At 44.1% G+C, this 22,909-nt stretch overlaps 1 protein-coding gene across 1 annotated transcript in view; it reads right to left on the bottom strand.

Moving 5' to 3' along the window:
• The window catches only part of LOC308300756 (inverted formin-2-like), a 30,258-nt gene extending 9,858 nt beyond the window's left edge, over positions 1 to 20,400 (bottom strand). Inside the window, exons 1-14 of the mRNA XM_080744657.1 lie at positions 20,296 to 20,400; positions 16,750 to 16,903; positions 16,516 to 16,642; positions 15,729 to 15,863; positions 15,474 to 15,589; positions 14,593 to 14,752; positions 14,078 to 14,111; positions 13,077 to 13,218; positions 11,515 to 11,647; positions 9,639 to 10,178; positions 4,108 to 4,241; positions 2,685 to 2,746; positions 1,893 to 1,995; positions 962 to 1,047 (exon numbers count right to left, since the gene is read on the bottom strand). Coding sequence (XP_080600783.1) covers positions 962 to 1,047; positions 1,893 to 1,995; positions 2,685 to 2,746; positions 4,108 to 4,241; positions 9,639 to 10,178; positions 11,515 to 11,647; positions 13,077 to 13,218; positions 14,078 to 14,111; positions 14,593 to 14,752; positions 15,474 to 15,589; positions 15,729 to 15,863; positions 16,516 to 16,642; positions 16,750 to 16,878 — 1,901 coding nt within the window. The 5' untranslated portion in view covers positions 16,879 to 16,903; positions 20,296 to 20,400. The remainder of the gene's footprint in view (positions 1 to 961; positions 1,048 to 1,892; positions 1,996 to 2,684; positions 2,747 to 4,107; positions 4,242 to 9,638; positions 10,179 to 11,514; positions 11,648 to 13,076; positions 13,219 to 14,077; positions 14,112 to 14,592; positions 14,753 to 15,473; positions 15,590 to 15,728; positions 15,864 to 16,515; positions 16,643 to 16,749; positions 16,904 to 20,295) is intronic.
• Between the last annotated feature and the right edge of the window lie 2,509 nt (positions 20,401 to 22,909).

Raw genomic sequence — 22,909 nt, 5'->3', positions numbered from 1 at the left:
TGTGTTTATCATGGATAATAGTATATAGTCATTATACAGAATGTCCAAATTTCAATTAATACAATCTTCTGAAAATAGCTGATCTACAAGCTCATAATGTGTCGCATCGCGACGCATTGTGAGCTTGTAGATCGGTTATTTTCAAATGGCCGAAATGCATATAGGGCTGAGAGTGGTAAATGCATGTTTTGTAATAATCGGTGGAGGTGGCTAATGTGGTTAATGTACTATGTTCTATAGCATAATAATGTATATCTGCAAAGTAATTAGTAACTAAAGGTTAGTAATTAGTAACTAAAGTACCTAAAAGTTGTACTTAAGTACAATACTTGAGTTTAATGTACGTAGTTACTTTCAGGGGTGCCCAAAGTGCGGCCCAGGGGCCAAATGCGGCCAGAGGACAAATTGTATACGGCCCGCAGCTTCATTCCTAAATTGTATTATATGGAAGAATATACAAGAATATTTTCCCAGAGTATTAATTGTCAGGATTGTTCCCTGTTGTCTCATTCTGAAGGGGTTAAAGAAAGGCAATTTTATTGTATTCGTCATGCGAAAAAATTATGTGAAATAAGGCTGGGTTATAGAGCAGGGAAGTTTGATGTCATTTACCCATTCTACCTGGTTCAACTGATGGTGAGAAAACGCTAATGTTACTGTCGCCGAATTAGTTACATTTTCGCTGGAAACAGGCTTTATCAAATATGAGTGACTATCATAAACCATACAGACAATATCACGCAGACCATTTGTTTATTTTTGGACCACAATGCTTATTTGAGACGATTTTAAGATGACCCAATGCTATTCTCCATAGAGAAATTACTTCCATGAACCGAAAGTACATTATGTCAGGAGATAGAGTCGTCCCTTGGGTGTTTTAATATTTTCTAATGTGGCCCCCTTTGAAAAATGTTTGGACACCCCTGCTTTACACCATCACTGATACTAGTATGTTTACCATGGAACAGCCAGCAGCAGCAGGTAGAACTTGTCGACTGCAGCCAGCTTGTCTCTATCTCCTTGGTAGGACTTCAGGTTCTCAATCTGCAACAGCAGGTTCAATGATATACACACACATGTTAAGTTTCCGATTTGTCCTCCTAAAGCAATGAAATGGCTCAAGGCAGGGCCACTCGGCAAAATATCAAAAGTCCAAGGGCCGCAAGCAAAACTTACGGTCCTATTTTGGACATTTAGACAATGATTTTGTAACACACTACGACTAATCTAAAAATTAAGGAAACAACATAGAAAACAGACACACTTCCATCTATAAGGCCAAACCTCATTGAACAAAAATATTGTCATGGAATGATTAATGATTAAATAATTAGGTTACTTCTTTTGGAACAAACAAAAACGTCTTGCATGAAACAAGACAAAATGTTATTTCTTTGGAGAGTAACTGAAACATGACATCAGAAATTATTTGTCCATATGACCATGACGGGCCGGGTCCTAAACAATGGACTTCCTTACATCACCACAATGTCACTTTGTTTTACCATAGTGTTTTAATGACATCCTACTAGGGGTGTAACGATTTAGTAAGTGAATCGAAAAATCGATTTTAATTTGCAATGATCTACTATCCCTTTTAATGACATCCTACCATAGTGTTTTAAAGGGATAGTTCACCCAAAAAATTGTCGCATTCCTAAGCTAACAATTTGATGACCAGGAGTGGTTCCCTATGGAGACACAAAGAGCCTGCTTCGTTGCCTATGGAGACACATGAATTCAAGTCTCAATGTGGTGAGTAATCGATAAGAAAAAAGTCATTTTGGGAACTATCACTTTAATGTCACTTTGTGCTGTGTTCTACCATTGCGTTTTAAAGTAAGTTTGTGTGCATACAATGTAGACTAATGTGGTCAAACGACCCTTACCTCATGTTTCTCAGGCAGCAGTTTCAGCAACTGTTTTAGGAGCTCAACATCAAAACGAGAGCGGTCTGCCTTCTGGATGAGAGACACAAACTCTTCATGGGAGCTGCAGGACAGACAGACAGACAGACAGACAGACAGACAGACAGACAGACAGCTTTATCAAAAGCACTTAACAATGTGCTTTACACATTCACAGATTGATCAGACGCATAATAGTGAAATGCAACTAGATTGTACCAAGTCCCGGAAAAGATGCACTGTGATTGGCCAACATGATTTACTATTCTGAATGAATGAATGAATGAATGAATGAATGAATGAATGAACGAATGAACGAATGAATGAATGAATGAACGAATGAATGAATGAACTTTATTGTCATTGTTCGGGACTTAACTGGAACGGCGCTGAGTAGGCTCAAGCGAACTTCACAACGCTTGGCACGGCAACTCGCTCGCTTTAGCTCGCTCGATAATGCAAGTTTGCATGAGACTGCGTGCCTATGTCGCGGTCAAAAACGATATTTCCTTGATTTATCAGTCTTGCATTCAGCCAATCGAACACAGGCAGGGTGGCGCTTGGCAGAATCTAGTTGCATTTCACTATTACGCTGATCAGACCCCAGCTTGTGTCCAGATGGCTGATGACGAGGACCGCCCATGCGTCCGACATCTCATTAGTCCGACGTTGGTTAGGGTTAGGTTTAGGTTTAGGGTTAGGGTTAGGGTTAGGGTTAGGTTTATGGTTAGGGTTAGGGTTACTGTAGATGAGTTTCAGCAAACATGAATTCACCATTTAAACTGTTTGATGAAGATGTTGAGGTTCAGGTTCTTCTTGGAATCGATGAAAGAAATCTGGGGGGTGAAAAGAGAATAAAGATGGCTGGCCCAACCAGCGGAACCATTATCAACGTTAACTAAAACTACACTAAAAGTAAAACATTTCAGATTACTAAAATGTGTTGAACATTTTTGAAGAACCAAATTGGAATTTCGTTCAGGAGACTATGACTAAAATGACATCAAGCTTTGCTGTAAAAATGAAAACTGACCGTGACACCAAAATATTGAACCGAACCCAGCGATTGGGGCCAGATCAAGTCAAACGATGACTAGTCAGATCTGGCATAGAATATCAACTGATTTCAACCAACATAAATCCTGCCCACGGAAACGGACGTCCTGGATTAATCAGAGAGTGTCCGATCGAGGCCAGATAATTCATAACTAGTCAGATGTCCAAGAATATAACCTTACATGCTCATATTCCAACTAACATTACAAACAATAATCCTGTCAAATAAAAAAAACTCCATATGACGTCTTGGTGATGACATTAAGATCATCCCCATATGGGCTGTGATCTGGCCTAGTTCTGAACGTCACCGGAGTCACCGGAGGATGTTATCATAACGTCATCATGACGTCATTTGGCTTGCAGTGAATTGTGCATTTTGCGAAACTTTGCAAACCTAACATGCGTGTTGAGGCAGACCTGTGTGTTCAGTAACATGCGTGTTGAGGCAGACCTGTTTGTTCAGTAAACATACGTGTTGAGACAGACCAGTGTGTTCAGTAACATGCGTGTTGAGGCAGACCTGTTTGTTCAGTAAACATACGTGTTGAGACAGACCTGTGTGTTCAGTAACATGCATGTTGAGGCAGACCTGTGTGTTCAGTAACATGCGTGTTGAGGCAGACCTGTGTGTTCAGTAAACATACGTGTTGAGACAGACCTGTGTGTTCAGTAACATGCGTGTAGAGGCAGACCTGTGTGTTCAGTAACATGCGTGTTGAGGCAGACCTGTGTGTTCAGTAACATGCGTGTTGAGGCAGACCTGTGTGTTCAGTAACATGCGTGTAGAGGCAGACCTGTGTGTTCAGTAACATGCGTGTAGAGGCAGACCTGTTTGTTCAGTAAACATACGTGTTGAGACAGACCTGTGTGTTCAGTAAACATACGTGTTGAGGCAGACCTGTGTGTTCAGTAACATGCGTGTAGAGGCAGACCTGTGTGTTCAGTAACATGCGTGTAGAGGCAGACCTGTGTGTTCAGTAAACATACGTGTTGAGACAGACCTGTGTGTTCAGTAACATGCGTGTTGAGGCAGACCTGTGTGTTCAGTAACATGCGTGTAGAGGCAGACCTGTGTGTTCAGTAAACATACGTGTTGAGACAGACCTGTGTGTTCAGTAACATGCGTGTAGAGGCAGACCTGTCGCGGCTCTGTGTGAAGAGCTGAGCTTCCTCTGGTCTTGGGGTCGGTGACTGGCAGACAGAACAGCTGCTCTATGCTACTGTAGTCTGGCTCCACACACTCACAGGATGAACCCGTCCACATGCACTCACCTGCACGCACACAGAGACAGACAAACAGACAGAGGTTAAGGGGTAGAGCTGCCGTCTTAGAACACAGAGGGTTCCCATGCAGTTAGATCCCGGGCTCCCTCAGAGTTAGTGTCGAAGAGTCCTTCAGCAAGACTCTGAATCAGTTGCTCCCGGTGAGCAGGTTGGTGCCTTGCATGGTTTCCTCCGCCATCGGTGGATGAATGTGTGTGTGAATGTAATGCACAATCTCTGCACCTTGGATAAAGGCGCTATATAAATGCACCATTTACCATTTTACAGTGTTGTTTGAAATGGGAGTGACATGTGACGAGGCTCTGCACGTTGATGTGTGCCGTTTTGTATCTGCTTGCCCCCCTTACTTGAAATACTATTTGTAGTATTCTTGCCTTGATGTCACTCTTAGTGCTTACAAGAATAATGTAATGTCCACACAATGGCAATATGTTGAGCGTTCAATCTTTACTTCAGGACTTGGGTTGCAATACAAACAATACACCCTGGCGCGCATATGTATCTCTGACGTCACTAGCCTGCGTCTGGACTAAACCATTGTCAGGATACTACATCCCCCTTCTTTTAAAGGAATAAGACATGTCATGACCTGTATAGTTGTTGGCTGAAAATAAAGTGTCATACAAGCCATAGTGTAACTTAACAGTCTTTTCTTTTCAGTCCCATTCATCATGCATGTACTCTGTATCACTGGGGAAACAAATTGGTTAGGTCAACAACAAAATTAAGTAAGCGCATCTTAATTAATGAACTCTGCAACGTCCCTTAACAGCTCAACCAACATCTCTGAAACAGTAGTCAAAATATTAATGTCAGATAACAATCACTCAATTCACAGTGGAGTAATAATCAAAATATCAAAGCAAAATAACAAACTCAGTTTCTCTCTCTCTCTCTCTCTTTTTTTTTTCACAGGTCACAGGTCTAGAATGTCCCTTGGTTTAACCAAGCGGCCTGACCTAGTAGTAGTGCCCTGTGGTGGCACTGTGGGGGAACTTGCAAAAGTCTGCTGTAAAGTCTCAGTGGTCTGAGGCTCCACCTGTTGGCCTTCTGTTGCAACTTCGTGACCTGTACCTCCTTCGGTGGTCTGTAGGAGGTGGCGCCGATTGCGTCGGAGCGTGTGGCCCTCATCTGTGACGATGTTGTAGGATCGCTGTGTCCCTGCTGGTCCAGCTACTGTGGCAGGTTTCCATGCCCCTGTCGGTTGCTGGAAGCGGACTGCGGCTCCCACAGGCAGTGCAGGTTGTGGTCTGGTGTTCCTGTCGTAGTACTGTTTCTGTCGTTCTTGGCACAGTTCTCTCCTGTCTTGAACAGCACTGTGACAGACAAGTTCTGGTTGTAGCTGCTTCTCAGTGACTGGAAGGATCGAACGCAAACATCGGCTCATCAGCAGCTGTGCCGGTGACTTGAATCCATCCACTGGTGTGTTTCTGTATTCCAATAAACTGAGATATGGGTCTGACTTCTGTGCGTGTGCTTTGTCCATGATGGCTTTGGCTGTTTGTACAGTTTTCTCAGCCAGGCCGTTGCTTTGTGGATACAGGGGGCTACTTGTGATGTGCTCGAAGTCCCATGCTTTTGCAAAGTTCTTGAACTCCTGCGAGCTATAACAAGGGCCGTTATCACTAAGAACGGTCTGGCTGATCCCGAATCTGGAAAACATGGCCTTCAGCTTCTGGATCACGGCCGTTGAGGTGAGGCTGTTGATTTTCTCTACCTCAAAATACCTACTATAATAGTCAACTGCAACTATATAATCAGTATTGTTCCATTTGAATAGATCAGTGGCTATCACCTGCCAAGGTTGCTCTGGAATGGGGTGTGACAGCATTGGCTCTTTGGGGATGGAGTCGCGTCGTTCGAGGCAGATGCTGCAAGATCCAACAAGTGTCTCTATTTGTTTGCACATCCCTGGCCAGAATAAAACATCTCTTGCCCGCTGCTTACATTTCTCCATGCCGAAGTGGCCTGTGTGAATGCGTGAAAGCATGTCGGCTCTGAGTGAGTGTGGCACAATGATTTTTTCTCCTTTTAGCAGAATGCCATTTGTCTCGGTTAGTTCATCCCGGTGGTTCCAATATTCAGTGATGGCAGGGGAACATTCTTTCCTTGTTTCTGGCCACCCTGATTGGATAATTCTTTTTAAGGCTGAGAGCTGCTCATCTTTGGCTGTAGCAGTTCTAATCTCCTCCATCTTTCGGTCACTCACAGGAGCACTGCTCATCACTGTGTGTATCTGTGAGTCCATGCCCTCACTCAGCGAGTCATGACCACACTCTAGCGGCTTCCTAGATAGTGTGTCCGCTACTGGAATCTGCTTTCCGGGCTTGTGAACAATGTTAATGTTGTATCTTTGCAACTGAAGAATCATGCGTTGGAGCCTAGGCGGTGCGGCTGCAAGGGGTTTGCGCATGATTGACTCCAGGGGCTTGTGATCTGACTCGACGGTCACCTGACGTCCGTACAGGTATTGGTGGAATCGTTTGCATCCAAAGAGCACGGCGTATAGCTCCTTTTCGATCTGAGCATAATTGACTTCAGTCTCATTCAGTGCTCTGGATGCGTATGCCACTGGCCTTTCCTGTTGTAGCAGCACTGCTCCTAATCCATATTTGGATGCATCGACCTGCAAGGTCACATCCTTGGTGTGGTCAAAGTAGGCCAGTACTGGACCTGGCTCTTGTGTTAGGATGCTTTTCACTTGTTGGAATGCAACATCATGGTTTGAGTCCCATACGAACTCACTGCTCTCTTTCAAAAGTTGACGAAGTGGGGCCGTTGCCTCAGAGAGTCTGGGGGCAAACTTGGACAGGTACGTCACCATGCCCAATATTGTCTCTAGCTCTGCTTTGCTCTGTGGCGCGGCCATGTCATTGATCGCCTTAACCTTGTTGGGGTCAGGTCTGACCCCCTCTCGTGTCAGTGTGTGTCCAAAGTAGTTCACCTCTGTCACACAGATGGTGCTCTTGTCCTTGTTCAGCTTTATTCCTCGCTGTCTGGTCCTCTCTAGCATGGCACGCAGATTGGCATCATGCTCCTCCTTCGTGCAACCATACACTATGATGTCATCCACGATGACGGCGACACCTGGAAGCCCCTCATAGGCCTCATCCATCCGTCTCTGGAACTCATCTTGTGCAGACACGATCCCAAATGGGAGTCTCTTGAACCTGTATCTGCCATAGACGGTGTTGAAAGTGGTTAGAATGGACGACTCACGGTTGAGTTTTATTGCCCAGTATCCAGACCTGGCATCTAGTACACTGAAATACTGTGCACCTGCTAGTCTGGGGGTAATGTCCTCTAGAGTAGGGAGAGGATAGTAGGGTCTCTGGATGGCTTTATTCAGGGGGCGGGGATCTAAACAAATTCTAAGCTTTCCCGTTTTTTGCTTTTCTACGACCACCAGCGCATTAACCCAATCTGTTGGCTCAGTGACCTTCTGGATTATGCTTGTCCTCTCCATTTCGTCCAGCTCATCCTTGAGTCGACTGCGTAAGGCGAATGGTATGCGGCGAGGCGGGCACACCACTGGTGTTGCTTCTGGTTTGAGATGGATGCTACACTCTCCAGGAAACAGTCCAATGCCTTTAAACACATCTGCAAACTCATCCATAATGCAGTGCATTGACTGTGCATCGACCGTATGGATTATTTTGACTATATTCAAGTCTAAACATGCTCTCATGCCCAGCACAGGGGGGGCGTTGGCATCAATTACATCAAAGTCAAGCATGACAGTCTTCTCTTTGTATTTGCATGTTAACTTGCAGGCCCCTTTAACATTAAGCATATGCCCACCATAGCCTGACAACTTGCTGGCTTGTGGGCCTAGTACTATATTTCCAAATAGCTCATGGAATGTGTCGGCTGGTATTACGTTAGCCTGGGCACCTGTGTCAATTTTAAATTTTAGCTTGTGCCCCTTTTTTCCTATTTGCAGCTCTGCAAAGGCTTGTTCTTTGTCTGTGTCAGCATGCTGTTTTGTAATAGTGTCAATGTACAGTTCATCCTCACTTTGCTGCTCACCAGTGTCTGAGATGGCATGCATCCTCTTTGTCTGGGGCCTTGTCTGTCGTTGTGTAGGTGTCCTGCACATCTTAGCAAAATGGTTGTATTTGTTACAGTTGTTACATTGACGTCCCTTAGCTGGACATTCCTCAGCACGGCTGTGCTCTCTCCCGCATGCTACACATTCCTCAGGCATCACGTCAGCTTTGTTTACATTTTTACGACCATAGCGTGCTTGGTCCGGTCTAAATGGTCTCCTGCTAACTGCGTGGACAGACTGGTTAGCTGTAGCTCCACACGCAGTTGCACTATCCATTGATTTTAGCTGTTGTTGTGACACTTCATGCGATCTTGCTATGTCAATCGCCTTCTCCAACGTTAGGTCTGGACCGTGACATAAGAGTTTCTCTCTCACTCTTGGTGAGTTAGTGGCAAATATGATTCTATCCCTGACCATATCTTCACTTTTCATCATCCTGTCATAATCACAGTCCTTCACCAGCAGCCTTAGCTCTGTTACAAACTGATCAAAACTCTCACATTCGCCTTGCATCCTTTCGTGGAATTTATAACGTGCAAAAATGTGGTTGGCTTTGGGAATAACATATGCTTCAAACTTGTCGTAGTAAGTCTTCAGTACCTTCCTCTCGTCTTCTGACAGAGTCCATGTATTGAAGATGTCTCTGCCCTTCTCTCCTATCCACAGGAGTAGGTAGCTACACTTTTCCACCTCTTCTTTAGCATTCAGGGGTCCCGAAAACATTAGTTCCACATGCTGGCGAAACTTCCTCCATGCGTCGGGCAAGTTGGACGAGTCCCAGTCCATCCTTGGCATTGGTACACCGGAGGTCTCCATATCTTCCGTCGTCGTCGGTCGATGTAGTAAATCAAACTTAAAGTTCTGACACCATGTAGTATTCTTGCCTTGATGTCACTCTTAGTGCTTACAAGAATAATGTAATGTCCACACAATGGCAATATGTTGAGCGTTCAATCTTTACTTCAGGACTTGGGTTGCAATACAAACAATACACCCTGGCGCGCATATGTATCTCTGACGTCACTAGCCTGCGTCTGGACTAAACCATTGTCAGGATACTACACTATTGGCGTTTGAAACCATTTTTAGGCGAGTGCCGCGTGTTTTTTGGTGGAAACCCAGCATACAGTGTCTTTGTTTGTCATTTGTGTTCCATTTCATAGCTCACATGTGCACACATGCCACACACAAACATACTCTCTCACACATGCACACATGCATGGACACACCACACACCACACACCACACACCACACACACCACACACCACACACCACACACACACACACACACACACACACACACACACACACACACACACACACATCTACTTACCTGTCATGGTCCTAGAAGGAAGTTTCTGCCAGTTGAGCTTCTTCATGCGTAGGGTGGGGCAGTGGGCGGGCTTAGCAGGAGGTGATCCCAGCCCCTGGGCGGAGCCAGCAACTATAACATCACTTCCTCCTCCTCCTGGGAGAGGAGGGGGAGGAGGAGCTCCCAGGCCCGGCAAAGGTTGAGGGGGCGGAGCTAATCCCATATTTGGTAAAGGTGGAGGGGGCGGAGCTAATCCCATATTTGGTAAAGGTGGAGGGGGCGGAGCTAATCCCATATTTGGAGGAGGGGGTGGAGCTAATCCCATATTTGGTAATGTAGGGGGAGGTGGTGGTGGCGGAGGGCGGGGCATGTCAGAGAGGGGAGGGGCATCCGGCACTGTAGGTGTTGATGTCGTTTTGTTCGTCAGTTCTGACTGGCCAGCGGGGCTGTCAGTCAGACACGCCTGCACCGCCCTGTCCAAGGTTCTGACCTTGTGATTCGCTGACAAGGCTTTGGAGGGGAGGAGCCTCTCCATGACCTGCTCAGGAGAGTCTGTCTGAGCTGGAAAACACACGCACACACGCACACACGCACACGCACACACACACACACACACACACACACACACACACACACACACACACACACAGTTTGCATGTTCTCCCCGTGTCTCCTAGGGAGTACCCTCACAAAAAACATGCAGTAATCCTGGTCTCTATACTGCCTCCCCCTGGCTAGCCCGGGCGCCTGATGGAGGGGAAAGGAACTGGTTGGAATCACGTGTTCCTTCCACTCACTATGTCCAGCCGGGGAATCTCTCCCCTGTCAGGTGAAAAAGAATCAGCTTGGACTCCTCATGCATAGAAGGAAGCATGAGGTCAGTCCGCTGCTTTCCCCAGGTTGGCAGAGGGAAGGTAGCGCCCAGGATTATGTTAGATAATTGAAATGAAAAAATCGTTTCAATAAATAAAATCTAAACTATATAGCATCAACTAGTATATTGTATATGTACAACTTGAAAATGGCCAAGCTACAACCTCAGTGCACATCGCAATGTGACAAGTTCTGAGCTTTTTTCAACAAATCTCATGCTTGGGGGTCACTTGGCCAAATGTTCTGCTCACCGCCCACGGGTGGGACCGATCTATGGCTGATACACTAAGTGTTGTATGTAAGATAGACATTCACTAATCCTAGTGCATCACTGATAGTCCATGGGCCATACGAGATGTCGGTATCGGAAAGGTGGCAAAGGTTATCATGCATTTTTGAAAAGCTCTATATCTGTAGATTATAATTTGGTATGATAACCCTTTCTGAGACACAGCTAAATTGGTGTTATCAGCCGCTAGAGTTGGTGTCCCATTAACTTTACATTACAGGGAAAAAAAGCAAAACATTTATCTGCTTTAAGTAACATATGAGGGGTCAAACTAGGGGGTTTTCATGATTCTGAATCCATTGCAAGCATCCGTTTTGCACAAAAAACAATCCATGGGCTAAAACGGCCCCCGCAAAAGTGTGAAAAGTGATGACTAAACCATAGTCTTGTGAGGCCGTTTTTTAGCCCAAGTGCAAAACGGATGCTTGCAATGGATTCAGAATCATGAAAAAACCCTAGTTTGACGACTCATATGTTACTTAAAGCAGATTAATTCTTTGCTTTTTTTCCCTGTAATGTAAAGTTAATGGGACACCAACTGTAGCGGCTGATAACACCAATTTGTCTGTGTCTCAGAAAGGGTTATCATACCAAAATATAATCTACAGATATAGAGCTTTTCAAAAATGCATGATAACCTTTGCCACCTTTCCGATACCGACATCTCGTATGGCCCATGGACTATGAGTGAGTGTGTGCGTGCGTGCAGTGAGCATGTGTATGTGTGTGTCTTACAGTCCTGTGCCAGTAGAGCAGCTCTGTCAGTCAGGATCTCCAGAGCAGACCAGACATCTGCTCTGTCTGGAGACAACATCAACAAGGCCTGGAGGATGGACAACAGCTGGACTGAGGCTGGACTGCTGCTTACCTACAGTACACACACACACACGCACGCACGCACGCACGCACGCACGCACGCACGCACACACACACACACACACACACACACACACACACACACACACACACACACACACACACACACACACACACACACACACACACACACACACACACACACACACACACACACACACACACACACACACACACACACTGATGCTGGAAAGCTGCTCACCTATAAGTACACACACACACACTGATACTGCACTGCTGCTCACGGAAGTCAGAGCGAATTAACTCATTCAATGCCTTTTCAAAATGGCTGCCAAGATCGAGGATGCCTCTGTCTCCATAGACTTCCATGTAATTCATAGTGCACGGATCATGCACACCCATGTCTAGATCATGCACCACGTTTGTGCACGCTGTTCACAGCTTTCAAACAAAGAAATCCGCTTGGAAATCCGTTAAGGCATTCTTGAGATATCAGCCATTATGTTTTTACATTATGTAAACAAAGATGGCTGCCATGTTTGAAAGATGGGGTTGGTATGGGGGTTAAACACGATCGCGATCATGCCTACTACATTGTTGGAGGTCCAAAAAAAAAAAAAAAAAAAAAAAAAAAAAACTCTGGAAACTCGGGCCTGGCGGCCTGGACATATGGTATAACTCGGGAAACTTGGGGCTGGCAGTCAATGAGTTGGATGCAGCCAGGAGGTTCTTGAATGTTGGAGAGATTAGTGGAGAAGAGTTGGACGACATGTTGAGGGAGGGCTTTGCACATAGAGAGGACAATATCAAGAAATGGAATAGAGGCTATGCACGTGACATCATCATCATTCCCGGAAGTTATGCGGGAACGCCTACTGAGTGGCAAATAACTACTTTCTGGCCTTGACAGCCCATACCTCCAAACAGAAAGGTCCTATCTGATTGCATTAAACGACGTTAAGCAACGTTAAACTCACTTTGCCACTCGATTTGCCGTTCATTTTATGCATGCGCATGCCTTTTTTATAGTGGGGGGACTATATCGCTGCTACAAAAAACTATTTAGGTTTACTCCCAACCTGTGGAGGGCAGTAATACGCCTTGTGGCGTCCACACTGCCGGATTCTTTTTTTTTTTTTTTAAGATTTTTTTTTTTATGCCTTTATTTGATAGGATAGTAGACTGACAGGAAATGGGGAGAGAGATGGGGAATGACATGCGGCAAAGGTCGTCCGGATCGGGAAACGAACCGGCGACGCCAGCAGGCATCATAGCCTAGTATGTGGTATGCACCTTTACCACCAGGCCAGCGGGCGCCCCAACACTGCCGGAATTTCAAAAGAAGAAGAAGAAGAAGAAGAAGAAGAAGAAGAAGAAGAAGAAGAAGAAGAAGAAGAAGAAGAAGAAGAAGAGGCCAGGCAAGGCAAGGTGCTAAACCAAACAATCTAATGTCAACCCACCCTGGTGAACAGAGTGGTGAAGACCTCCTGGGGATTGTTCATGTCTACTCCTCCATACAGTCTGTCCATCTCCTGCTCATCTTCACTCATACTGTCTGAGAACAGATCCACCTGGATGTTCACATCTACGTCCTCAGTCTCCCTGCATGGAGGATGCAAGGACACGCACGCACGCACACACGCACGCACGCACGCACGCACGCACACACACACAACCAGACACATCAACTTGTCTTTAGATTGGTTCTATATGTCACAGTGGTTCTCAACCTATCAGGCCGCGACCCCTAAAATAACCATATTTTAACTGGGGACACCTCCCCCACCCTGACAAGTTGAGGCATTACATTTTGTATAACACGGTTCTATTGTGAAAATAGCAGATCTACATGCTCACAACGCCTGTGAGCGTATAGAACATGTAGCATGTGAGCATGTAGATCGTCTATTTTCACAATTACCGCCAATGTTTAATTTGTCATTTTAGAGGTATTAAAACGTCCCTAAATTGTCATTTAGAAATGTGCAGATACCCTCTGTACACTTAAACCTTCTGTTGGTTTGTTTACCGTTGAGAGAGAAAACAATGTTGCACATTAAGCTAATCATCTGGGGACCCCCCCAAATAATTCGGGGACCCGCCTGGTGGTCCCGACCCACAGGTTGAGAACCACTGTTATATAGTATATAACATCTGTCATATTTACCCCATCATAAAATGTCAAGGAAATAATATTTTATATATATTTTTAGAATACTTGCTTGTGTGTGTGTGTGTGTGTGTGTGTGTGTGTGTGTGTGTGTGCGTGCGTGCGTGCGTGCGTGCGTGCGTGCGTGCGTGCGTGCGTGCGTGCGTGCGTGCGTGCATGCGTGTGTAGATTTCTCATGTCATGAATCTCACAATAAATAAATACATTATACACTTGATAACCTATTCTATTGTTTGACTTTGAATCCACTTACAAAATATGAATATTTAAACTTAAAGTGTTAAAGTTTACCTGAGCTTAGGCAACACATCTAACACATGAAGACCTGAAAAACAACAGACAAATCACACTGTTAAAGGTAGTACTAGTTGTAGTAGCACAAGTATTAGAATTAGTACTAGTATCATTAGTAACTATAGGCCAGGGTATTTCTTTATGAAACACCTTTCGAAACAACAGTAATATGGTGATGTACAATGAAATACCATTACCTAAAAAATAAAAAATAACAATAAAATAGGATGTTAAAAATATAATATATATAAAAAAATATATCGTGGCTGTTGGGTGGAAACCCTATTTGTAAAACCACACAAAACACACTTTCAAAAAAAACACAAAAAAAGATGCCCAGTGCAGCACTTATGGAATACTTTCACTACTGAAAGCTAGGAAATACGTTGTTTTGTTTTTACTTCTGGGACAAATTATTACTTTATTTATTAAGTATAGCCGTGTAATAAGCAGGATATGCTGTCTGGATTGTAATTCTCGATAATGACCGCTGACAGAGACATTATCCCTACCTATAAGCTCTTTGCGTAGTTTGTCTCTCTTGCGCAGGTCGTCATGTCCAAACAGGAGGACGTTGACACAGCTCATGATGGACACCATGTAGGACACGTTGTCTGTCTGATGGAGTTCATTCATCACCACGCTGAACCTGTACTGGTACTGCAGCACACTCTGGAAACACAACAATCAGGGACATGCAGGGGATAACATTTCTAAAAGGGCACTTTTGGTTAAAATACCAATCATACATACACAAATACGGAATTTACAGAATTAAAAGCCAAAATGATTTTTTTCCATTCCATTGCTCTATGCAAAATAATGCCCTTGTGAAGTGAGCGGTGCATAGGGATGGGTATCGTTAGGGTTCTTTAACGAGTCCGGTTCTAATCAGATTTATATTGCATTTATCTCAGATTATTTTCCCAGATTGAGTTTCTGGTCAAAACAACCTTTTTCTACGAACCCTAACTTAGGAACGCATCATCCCGGATACAGGTTTAAAATAAGGTTAAAACACTGAAAAACCGTGGCAGAGGCGTGTTAATGAATTAATTAATTAATAATGAATTAGTAGCTGGCAGTTGATGTGTATACATACATACATACTGTACATCTAAAATGAAGAAAATTAAATATAATATAATGGTGAGCTTGTTGTTCGGCCTCCTTCCAAGTGCTTGTCAGGGTCGGTTGGTCCCCAGTTCAAGTATGATTATGTTGGGGGGACCACAGCCGGTTAAGTTTGGGAGGTTTTGGCTGAATCAATCTCACACACGTGTGTGTGTGTGTGTGTGTGTGTGTGTGTGTGTGTGTGTGTGTGTGTGTGTGTGTGTGTGTGTGTGTGTGTGTGCGCGCGGGTGCACGTGTGCTTGCCATGCTGTGCATATACCTTGTAGTTGTCCAGTGCCTGCAGTGTCAGCTCCAGTCCACGTTGGTCAAACATGCTGAGAGCAGCCAGTAGGTCAAACACCTGCATCTTCACCATCACATTAGAGGTGTTGAGAGCTGCACACACAACCAGTCAACACCATCAACACAGCATGGTTAATAGGATCAATGCAACCCAAACAAAATATAAAATTTGCACACATTTGACACATTTGACACATTTGGATGAGCCCCTGTGTTTAGTGCCTGGCTGTACCTTGTGTGAGCGTGGCGACGTAGCCGTCGTGTTCCAGGATGAAGTGGAGGCCCGCCGACGAGTTCATGATGGCTCGGACGCACGCCACACAGGTCAGCTGCAGCAGAGCATCCGAGATCCTGGAGCATCCACGACCTGCAGGGAACATTTTAATGGCGATTTAGTGTTAGTCATAGTCTTTTGAATGAAACTATTTTAGTCATGTTTCAGTTCTGGTCTAGTTTTAGTCGATGATTTTAGTTGACAAAATCTGCAGTTGATTTAGTCGACTGCTAAAGTGTGTTTTGGTCGGGCCGCCATGGCGTCATAATGCCAATGCATTGCTGTGTGCCGGTAATAGCAGATCTACACGCTCACAAAGCGGCGCACCGCGACACGTTGTGAGCGTGTGGATCAGCTATTTTCGGAGCGTGAAGCATAAAGTGACTTCTGACGTCTTAGTTCCACTGGATCTCTTATCAACCAGTCCCCCCTATAACCTTTTAGTCTAGTTTGTATTTGTCGACAGAATTGTTGATTTAGAACAGTGTTTCTCAAACTTTCAGATTTGACGGTCTCCCCTTAACTTTGACAGTGTACAAATGGAACAGAATGAACCCTAACGGGTTAATTTGGTTCCATTTGTACACTGTCAAAGTTACAGACTTGTAAGGGTCAATTTAGACCCCCATAAAGGAACCCACAGAGTCCCTAGAATCCACTTTCAGAACCACTGATTTAGAAGACACTTTTTCAGGCCTATAAATGGGTTAATTAGTCTTGGTCAGTGAAAATGAACCCTGTTGACCTGACAGCCTCTCCAAGGCCTCCATCAGCAGGTCCAGGCCGCTCAGTTCCAGGAAGTCCTCCATCCAGGTCTGGTCACAGCTCTCCAGGCGTCTCTTCAGACCAGAGTAGTTCACCATGGTGGGGACCTGGATGCAGTGGTGGGAAAAAGTACTCCAATTTGTTACTTAAAAAGAAGACACCTGATATAAGCTGATACAGGGTTCAGGGTTCAGGGTCAGAGGTGGGAGGTCACCTGCAGTAACCTGACACAGAGTTCAGGCTGGGCGTTCTCCATGTTGGCCTCCAGGTGGGCGTCGGCCTCCTGGTCTGGACCGCCCATCACCTGACCCTTCACTGCCCCCCACTGGCGTTTGGCTGCCATGGCGACCGGACCCACACAGCAGGGCCTGCAGAAAGACACGCATTATGAATGTACACTCAGTCTAATACACACATCATTACATAGACGTATACTGGTTTGGATCTCATATTATTTTGTATATGCCAGACAGACAGACAGACAAACAGACACATAGACAGACAGACAGACAGACAGACAGACAGACAGACAGACAGACAGACAGACAGACAGACAGACATCTTGACAGATATCTTAACAGCTGTCAAGATTTTCTCATTCTGGAATGCAATCGTAACGCTATCACTGAATAATGTCTCCCGGGTGTGTGTGTGTATGTGTGTGTGTGTGTGTGTGTGTGTGTGTGTGTGTGTGTGTGTGTGTGTGTGTGTGTGTGTGTGTGTGTGTGTGTGTGTGTGTGTGTGCGTGCGTGCGTGCGTGCGTGCGTGCGTGCGTGCGTGCGTGTGTTTGAGTGACACATTCTTGGGAGACAATGGTCTCTCACAGAGCAACCCCCCCCCCCCTACTGCTGAACACAGTCATAGGGTGACGGTAGTTACCCATAATGCAACAAATTAGGACAGAGGAAGGCTGGCAGCATCATGGGACTGGTGCGGGTGATTATCCTGCAGCGTTATTCATTATTTGACCATCTGACCATTTGACCACCAAAAAAAAAAAAAAAAAATCAAACCATCGGTTCGAAATGGAGCGGTGAATTTGAGCAGCTATACCCTGTGTGTGTGTGTGTGTGTGTGTGTGTGTGTGTGTGTGTGTGTGTGTCTGTGTGACAGTGGCCTTCTAAATCTGTTCTTGATGTTTTAGTTTAAAAATCTGCCCATACTTATGAAACATAACTCCGGCCATACACCGTTGTACTCTAGAAGTATAGCTTACTCGCTCAAAGTTCATACTAATGAGGACGGACATACTGTAGTTAGATAGGGACAGACAAAGCCATATGCCTATATTGGGAGCGTTTCACTACTCCAAAAAGGAAAGTTTGATATGTGTGTTTTGCCAAACTGGGGCTTCAACTTCATCTCCTAGCAAAAAAGAATGTCCAATAGAAGTGTGTTTTTTAGTTCTTTGTCGTAAACACATTTTGGATCAGTGAGTGAGAGAGATGCACGACAGCAGAAAGACAGAGTTACGTTACTATAGTAACTCGACACCGGCACTACACATGTATGAAGTATAAATCAAGCTTGCACGTACAACTGGCTGCAGTCATAAATCTACAATACGGTTCAAACAGACTATAGCCTTGGATCCAGGCATTTAAACAGACTGTAACATCCAACATCTTTGAAGTAAATCGTTGGTTCTGTGAATTAATTGGAGTTGCAGTAAAGTATGTACAGTACCACACAGGTTGCTTTGGTAATATCTGCATTGGCGTTCAAGCAGAATGTAACAAACACATCTAAATTGTTGATTCTGGACTTATGTTGAGTTTCAATATATACCACTGGCTGCTGTCTTTTACTCTCTCTCTCTAATGGATGGCATTATCTCTCTCTGCTGACATGGAAATTTAGTGTGGACACTAAATTCACAGTCACCCATAATATGGAGTGGAATGTTAACCGGCTGATAGCTGTCACTCTGTGACACACACACACACACACACACACACACACACACACACACACACACACACACACACACACACACACACACACACACACACACACACACACACACACACACACACACACACACACACACACACACACACACACACACACACACACACACACACACACACACACACACACACACACACACACACATCCACGCCCGTGTCAGGCACTCTGCTCAGAGGTTAACATAGGTCTTGTTGTGCGTGGTGAGAGTAGAATGTAAGAAAGTAAGTAAGTAATTTAGCACCTTTTGAAACAATGTTACAAATGGGGCACCTGCTAGCCTAGCGGTCCAGGCGCATACCACATACAGGCTCTAATGCCTGACAATGTGTCTCGAGTTTGAGTCCCGTTCCCGACGACCTTTTGCTGCGTGTCACTCCCCGTCTCTCTCCCCACTTTCTGTCAGTCGCCTGTCCTATCAATAACGGCATAAAAGCCCCCCAAAAAAATGTTCCCAGTATTTTCTGCAGCGAGTTGGCAGTGGCCAAGATTGAACGACCTCTGACATTGTTGTTTAAAGCAAGAGCACTACCAACTGAGCTGTCTAACACAAGGCCAGGAAAACACACAACTCCGGGGCAATTATTTTAAATTGTGCACTGTCTCTGTAATAACATTAAATTAAATGTAATTAAATGTCATTACATTACATTACATTATTAAATGTTGAACTTGGATGACATGTTTTCCAGTCATGTCATTGTGCCCTTTTAATTAATTGTGTTTGGTAGACATCTTCCCCAGCATTGTTTGGAAGTTAATTAAAAACAACACATTCATGGAATGTCAAGCCATTAACATTATCAATGCCATTGGAATTGTAGGCTGCAGGTCACCAATTTATGTGTAACACAACCACCCTAGATTATATCCCACAATAAATAGAACAAGTAAATATTATTCAAAAGAACAAATTACGAAGTATACTTTCTTTTTAATATCAATACATTGCTGTATTGAAATGTAATAAATAAATAACACAAAAAGAGTGCAAATAGCAGATCTCACAACGTGTTGTGAGCTTGCAGATGCAGCTATTTTCACTCTTTGAAACAAGGGCTGAAGTGGTTCATTCATGATGTAGCCTACTTTTGTACGTTTGGGTCCTCTTCCCAAAAACGAGTAAAGCAGTGTTTCCCAAACATCGGGACCCGTTTCTATGGGTCGCCGGTAAATATTTCAAAAGATAGAAAAAGAAAAAAACATTTTTCAAAAGAAATCCATAAAATCAAAGGAATTCCATTAAAAAAATACTATGCAATTAGGAAGTAGTTAACTAATTTGGGTCTGTTTCGCTTTCGGTTCTCCAGCTAAAATGTCTGGGAAACACTGGTGTAAAGTTCAATTTGTTTTATACAGTACAAAGTGAAAATCATGTGATTCCAAGTAAATACATGAAAATATTCGAGTACTACTCACCACGGGACTACACAGTGGGACAAAGTCCCTCTAAATTAAACACAGAATGCGCAGACAAACAGGGTTATCAGGGTTATCAACTGAGGATTTTTTTTCTTTTTTTTTTTCAAAATACCTGTAATTTTGGGGGCTCCTCGACATGAAAAGTTTTGATTTAGAAGAAGGACTTAGAAGACATTTAAAGAATCAGAAGGTCAAAATATTCATAGACTTGCACAAATCGTCATGCATTTTTAGAAGCTCGCAGCGCGGCACCGAGCTTGTATCTCTGCTATTTTTCAATAATTAAAGCATAACATAATTCCATGTCTGGGTTAAAAGCATAAATACATGTGTACATTTCCATATGAACAAGATGTGTAAGTCCACATACCGTACAGTGAGCTGTGTGCTGAGGCTCGGCGTTCTGGGACATGGATTGTAGAAATGCTTCTGTTCATGAGTTCTGCTGCCCTGGTACCAGCCCTCTGTGTCACCCTCTGAACACACCCTCTGTGTGTGTGTGTGTCTCTCTCTCTCTCTCTCTCTCTCTCTCTCTCTCTCTCTCTCTCTCTCTCTCTCTCTCTCTCTCTCTCTCTCTCTCTCTCTCTCTCTCTCTCTCTCTCTCTCTCTCTCTCTCTCTCTGCATGTCTCTGTCAGTCTGTCTGTCCCCAGCTCTCCCTCCCTCCTCCATCTCCCCCTAGTAAGGGAAGGTTAGCCATGTGCTGGACCAATCTGGGAACTAAATCATTACCAATAGCTTTCTTCACAAATGTGTTCATAAGGTCATTCAGGTGTCTACTATCACCCCTGAACTTTTTCAATCACAACTCCCTTGTGAAACTTTGTGGGAGCCAATCAAAGTTGGGGGTATCCCGAGGGCCTGGGATTAAAGGGGGAAAAATAAAAAAAATGGCACACAAAAGTAGGTCAGGTGTGGCCTATTTTATGGGCAGGGAGTCATTTTAACTGAAAAGGAATGGTTGGAATGGATTCAGCAGCCCAAAAATACCTTAACTTCACACCTCATAAGCTCATATTGTCCATTTCTTCCCCCTTTAATCCCAGGCCCAGGGTATCCCGATACCCCCAACTTTGATTGGCTCCCACAAAGTTTGTCAAGGGAGTTGTGATTGAAAAAGTTCAGAGGTGATAGTAGACAGTAGACACCTTTTTGAAAACATTTGTGAAGAAAGCTAGGTAATGATTTAGTTCCCAGATTGGTCCAACCTTCCCTTACCACCCCCGTCTGTATGTCTGTCTGTCTGTCTGTCTGTCTGTCTGTCTGTCTGTCTGTCTGTCCCCAGCTCTCCCTCCCTCCATCTCCCCCCTGTCTGTCTGTCTTTGGAGTAAAAAAGAACAACATTTTCCTCTGAGCAATGGAGCGAAAGTAAGAAAATAATACCTCAAAACTGTGTTTAAAGGGGAATTTGTTTTGAGTTTTTATATTTTTAACTACTGGAGTATTTCCAATTTTCAGTACCTTTACTTCTACTCAACCACATCTGAAAGGCAAATTTGCACTTTTACTCCACTACAATTATTTCAAAACTTTAGTTACTAGTTTTTTTTTTTTATTATGAAACATGCCTTTTGGACGTTTGAAAATAGCCGATCTACAAGCTCAAAATGTGTCGTGATGTGACGCATTGTGAGCTGTTGTCTTTAAACATTTCAGTACTTTCTACTTTTCATTCTCTAATTCCATTTTGATGCCAATACTTTTGTACTTTTACTCAAGTAAATTAGGAATTCCGGCCTTTTACTTGTAGCAGGTTATATTTACATTGCAGTATTGATACTTTTACTTATGTAAAAAAAAAGTAGTACTATTTTATAATATAACCGTGACTGTCAATAAATAAATATAACTTATACTTCACTGTTAGTGAGATAATGATCCTAGATCAGAGACATTACAATCAACCAATAGAACAATGATCCCATTCTTTATAATGTTACTCACCCGAGAGACAACCGCTGCTCCTTCACTTGGAAAGGAGTCAGGCATCTAGTACGGATGCCTCCCGAGCGCCTTCCTAGGAGGGTCCTCGATGCAGGTCCCACTGGGATGAGAGTAGGAGACCCCGTGGCAGAGACCAAAAGACCAGACGGAAGGATTATATCTGGCCTGGGAATGCCTCTGTATACTCCCGGAGGGAGTGGAGGAAGTTGCTCAGGATAAGGAACACTGGAAATCTCAGTTGGAACTGTTCCCCCGCGACCCGATTCAGGATAAGCGGTTGAAGATGGATGGATGGATGGATGCATGGATGGATGGATGGATGACTTTATTCTGGGATGAGAAATCCATCAGACATTACCAATATAATATTTAGAGGTGGAATCTACACCACACCACAGCATACACGATCATTACATGCTTCAGCAATACTATCATTTTGGTACATTAACAAGATATTTAAGGATAAAATTAAATCTGATAATGATGTACCGTACCAATGAACGATGCGGCCACTTTTATATAAAAAATCACACCCGTGTGAACTGAGCGGTGGTTGTGTGTGTGTGTGTGTGTGTGTGTGTGTGCGTGCGTGTGTGTGTGTGCGTGTGTGTGTGTGTGTGTGTGTGTGAGAGAGAGAGAGAGAGAATATTGCAGTTGATGCTCAGACTAGACTCAAGAGCACCCTCTCTGGTCACTGAGTGGTAGTTCAGGCTACATACACACATACATACATACATACATACATACATACATACACGGATACACGGATACATACACGGATACACACACGGCCATGCTATGGAGCGGTCTACCACCGCTCAAAAATAAAATCTTCCTCCAAGTATAATCATAATACCTGATGATTATGTTGTGGGGGGAAAAATAGCCAATTTTACATGGAGGTGCCCAGATATCCCTAGTCTAGTGCCCACCTATCCTGTACCCGCTGCAGCCACCGAGTGGTGCTGTTGTGCAGCCTTGAAGTGAATGGACATAATTATACAGTATATACAGATTCATCTAAAAAGAAATAGAATATTGT

Source organism: Nannobrachium achirus, assembly GCF_963921795.1.
Source record: "Nannobrachium achirus genome assembly, chromosome: 16".
NCBI lineage: Eukaryota > Metazoa > Chordata > Actinopteri > Myctophiformes > Myctophidae > Nannobrachium > Nannobrachium achirus.
The sequence above is the reverse complement of the archived record's forward strand: the minus strand, read 5'-3'. Positions and strand labels throughout refer to the sequence as shown.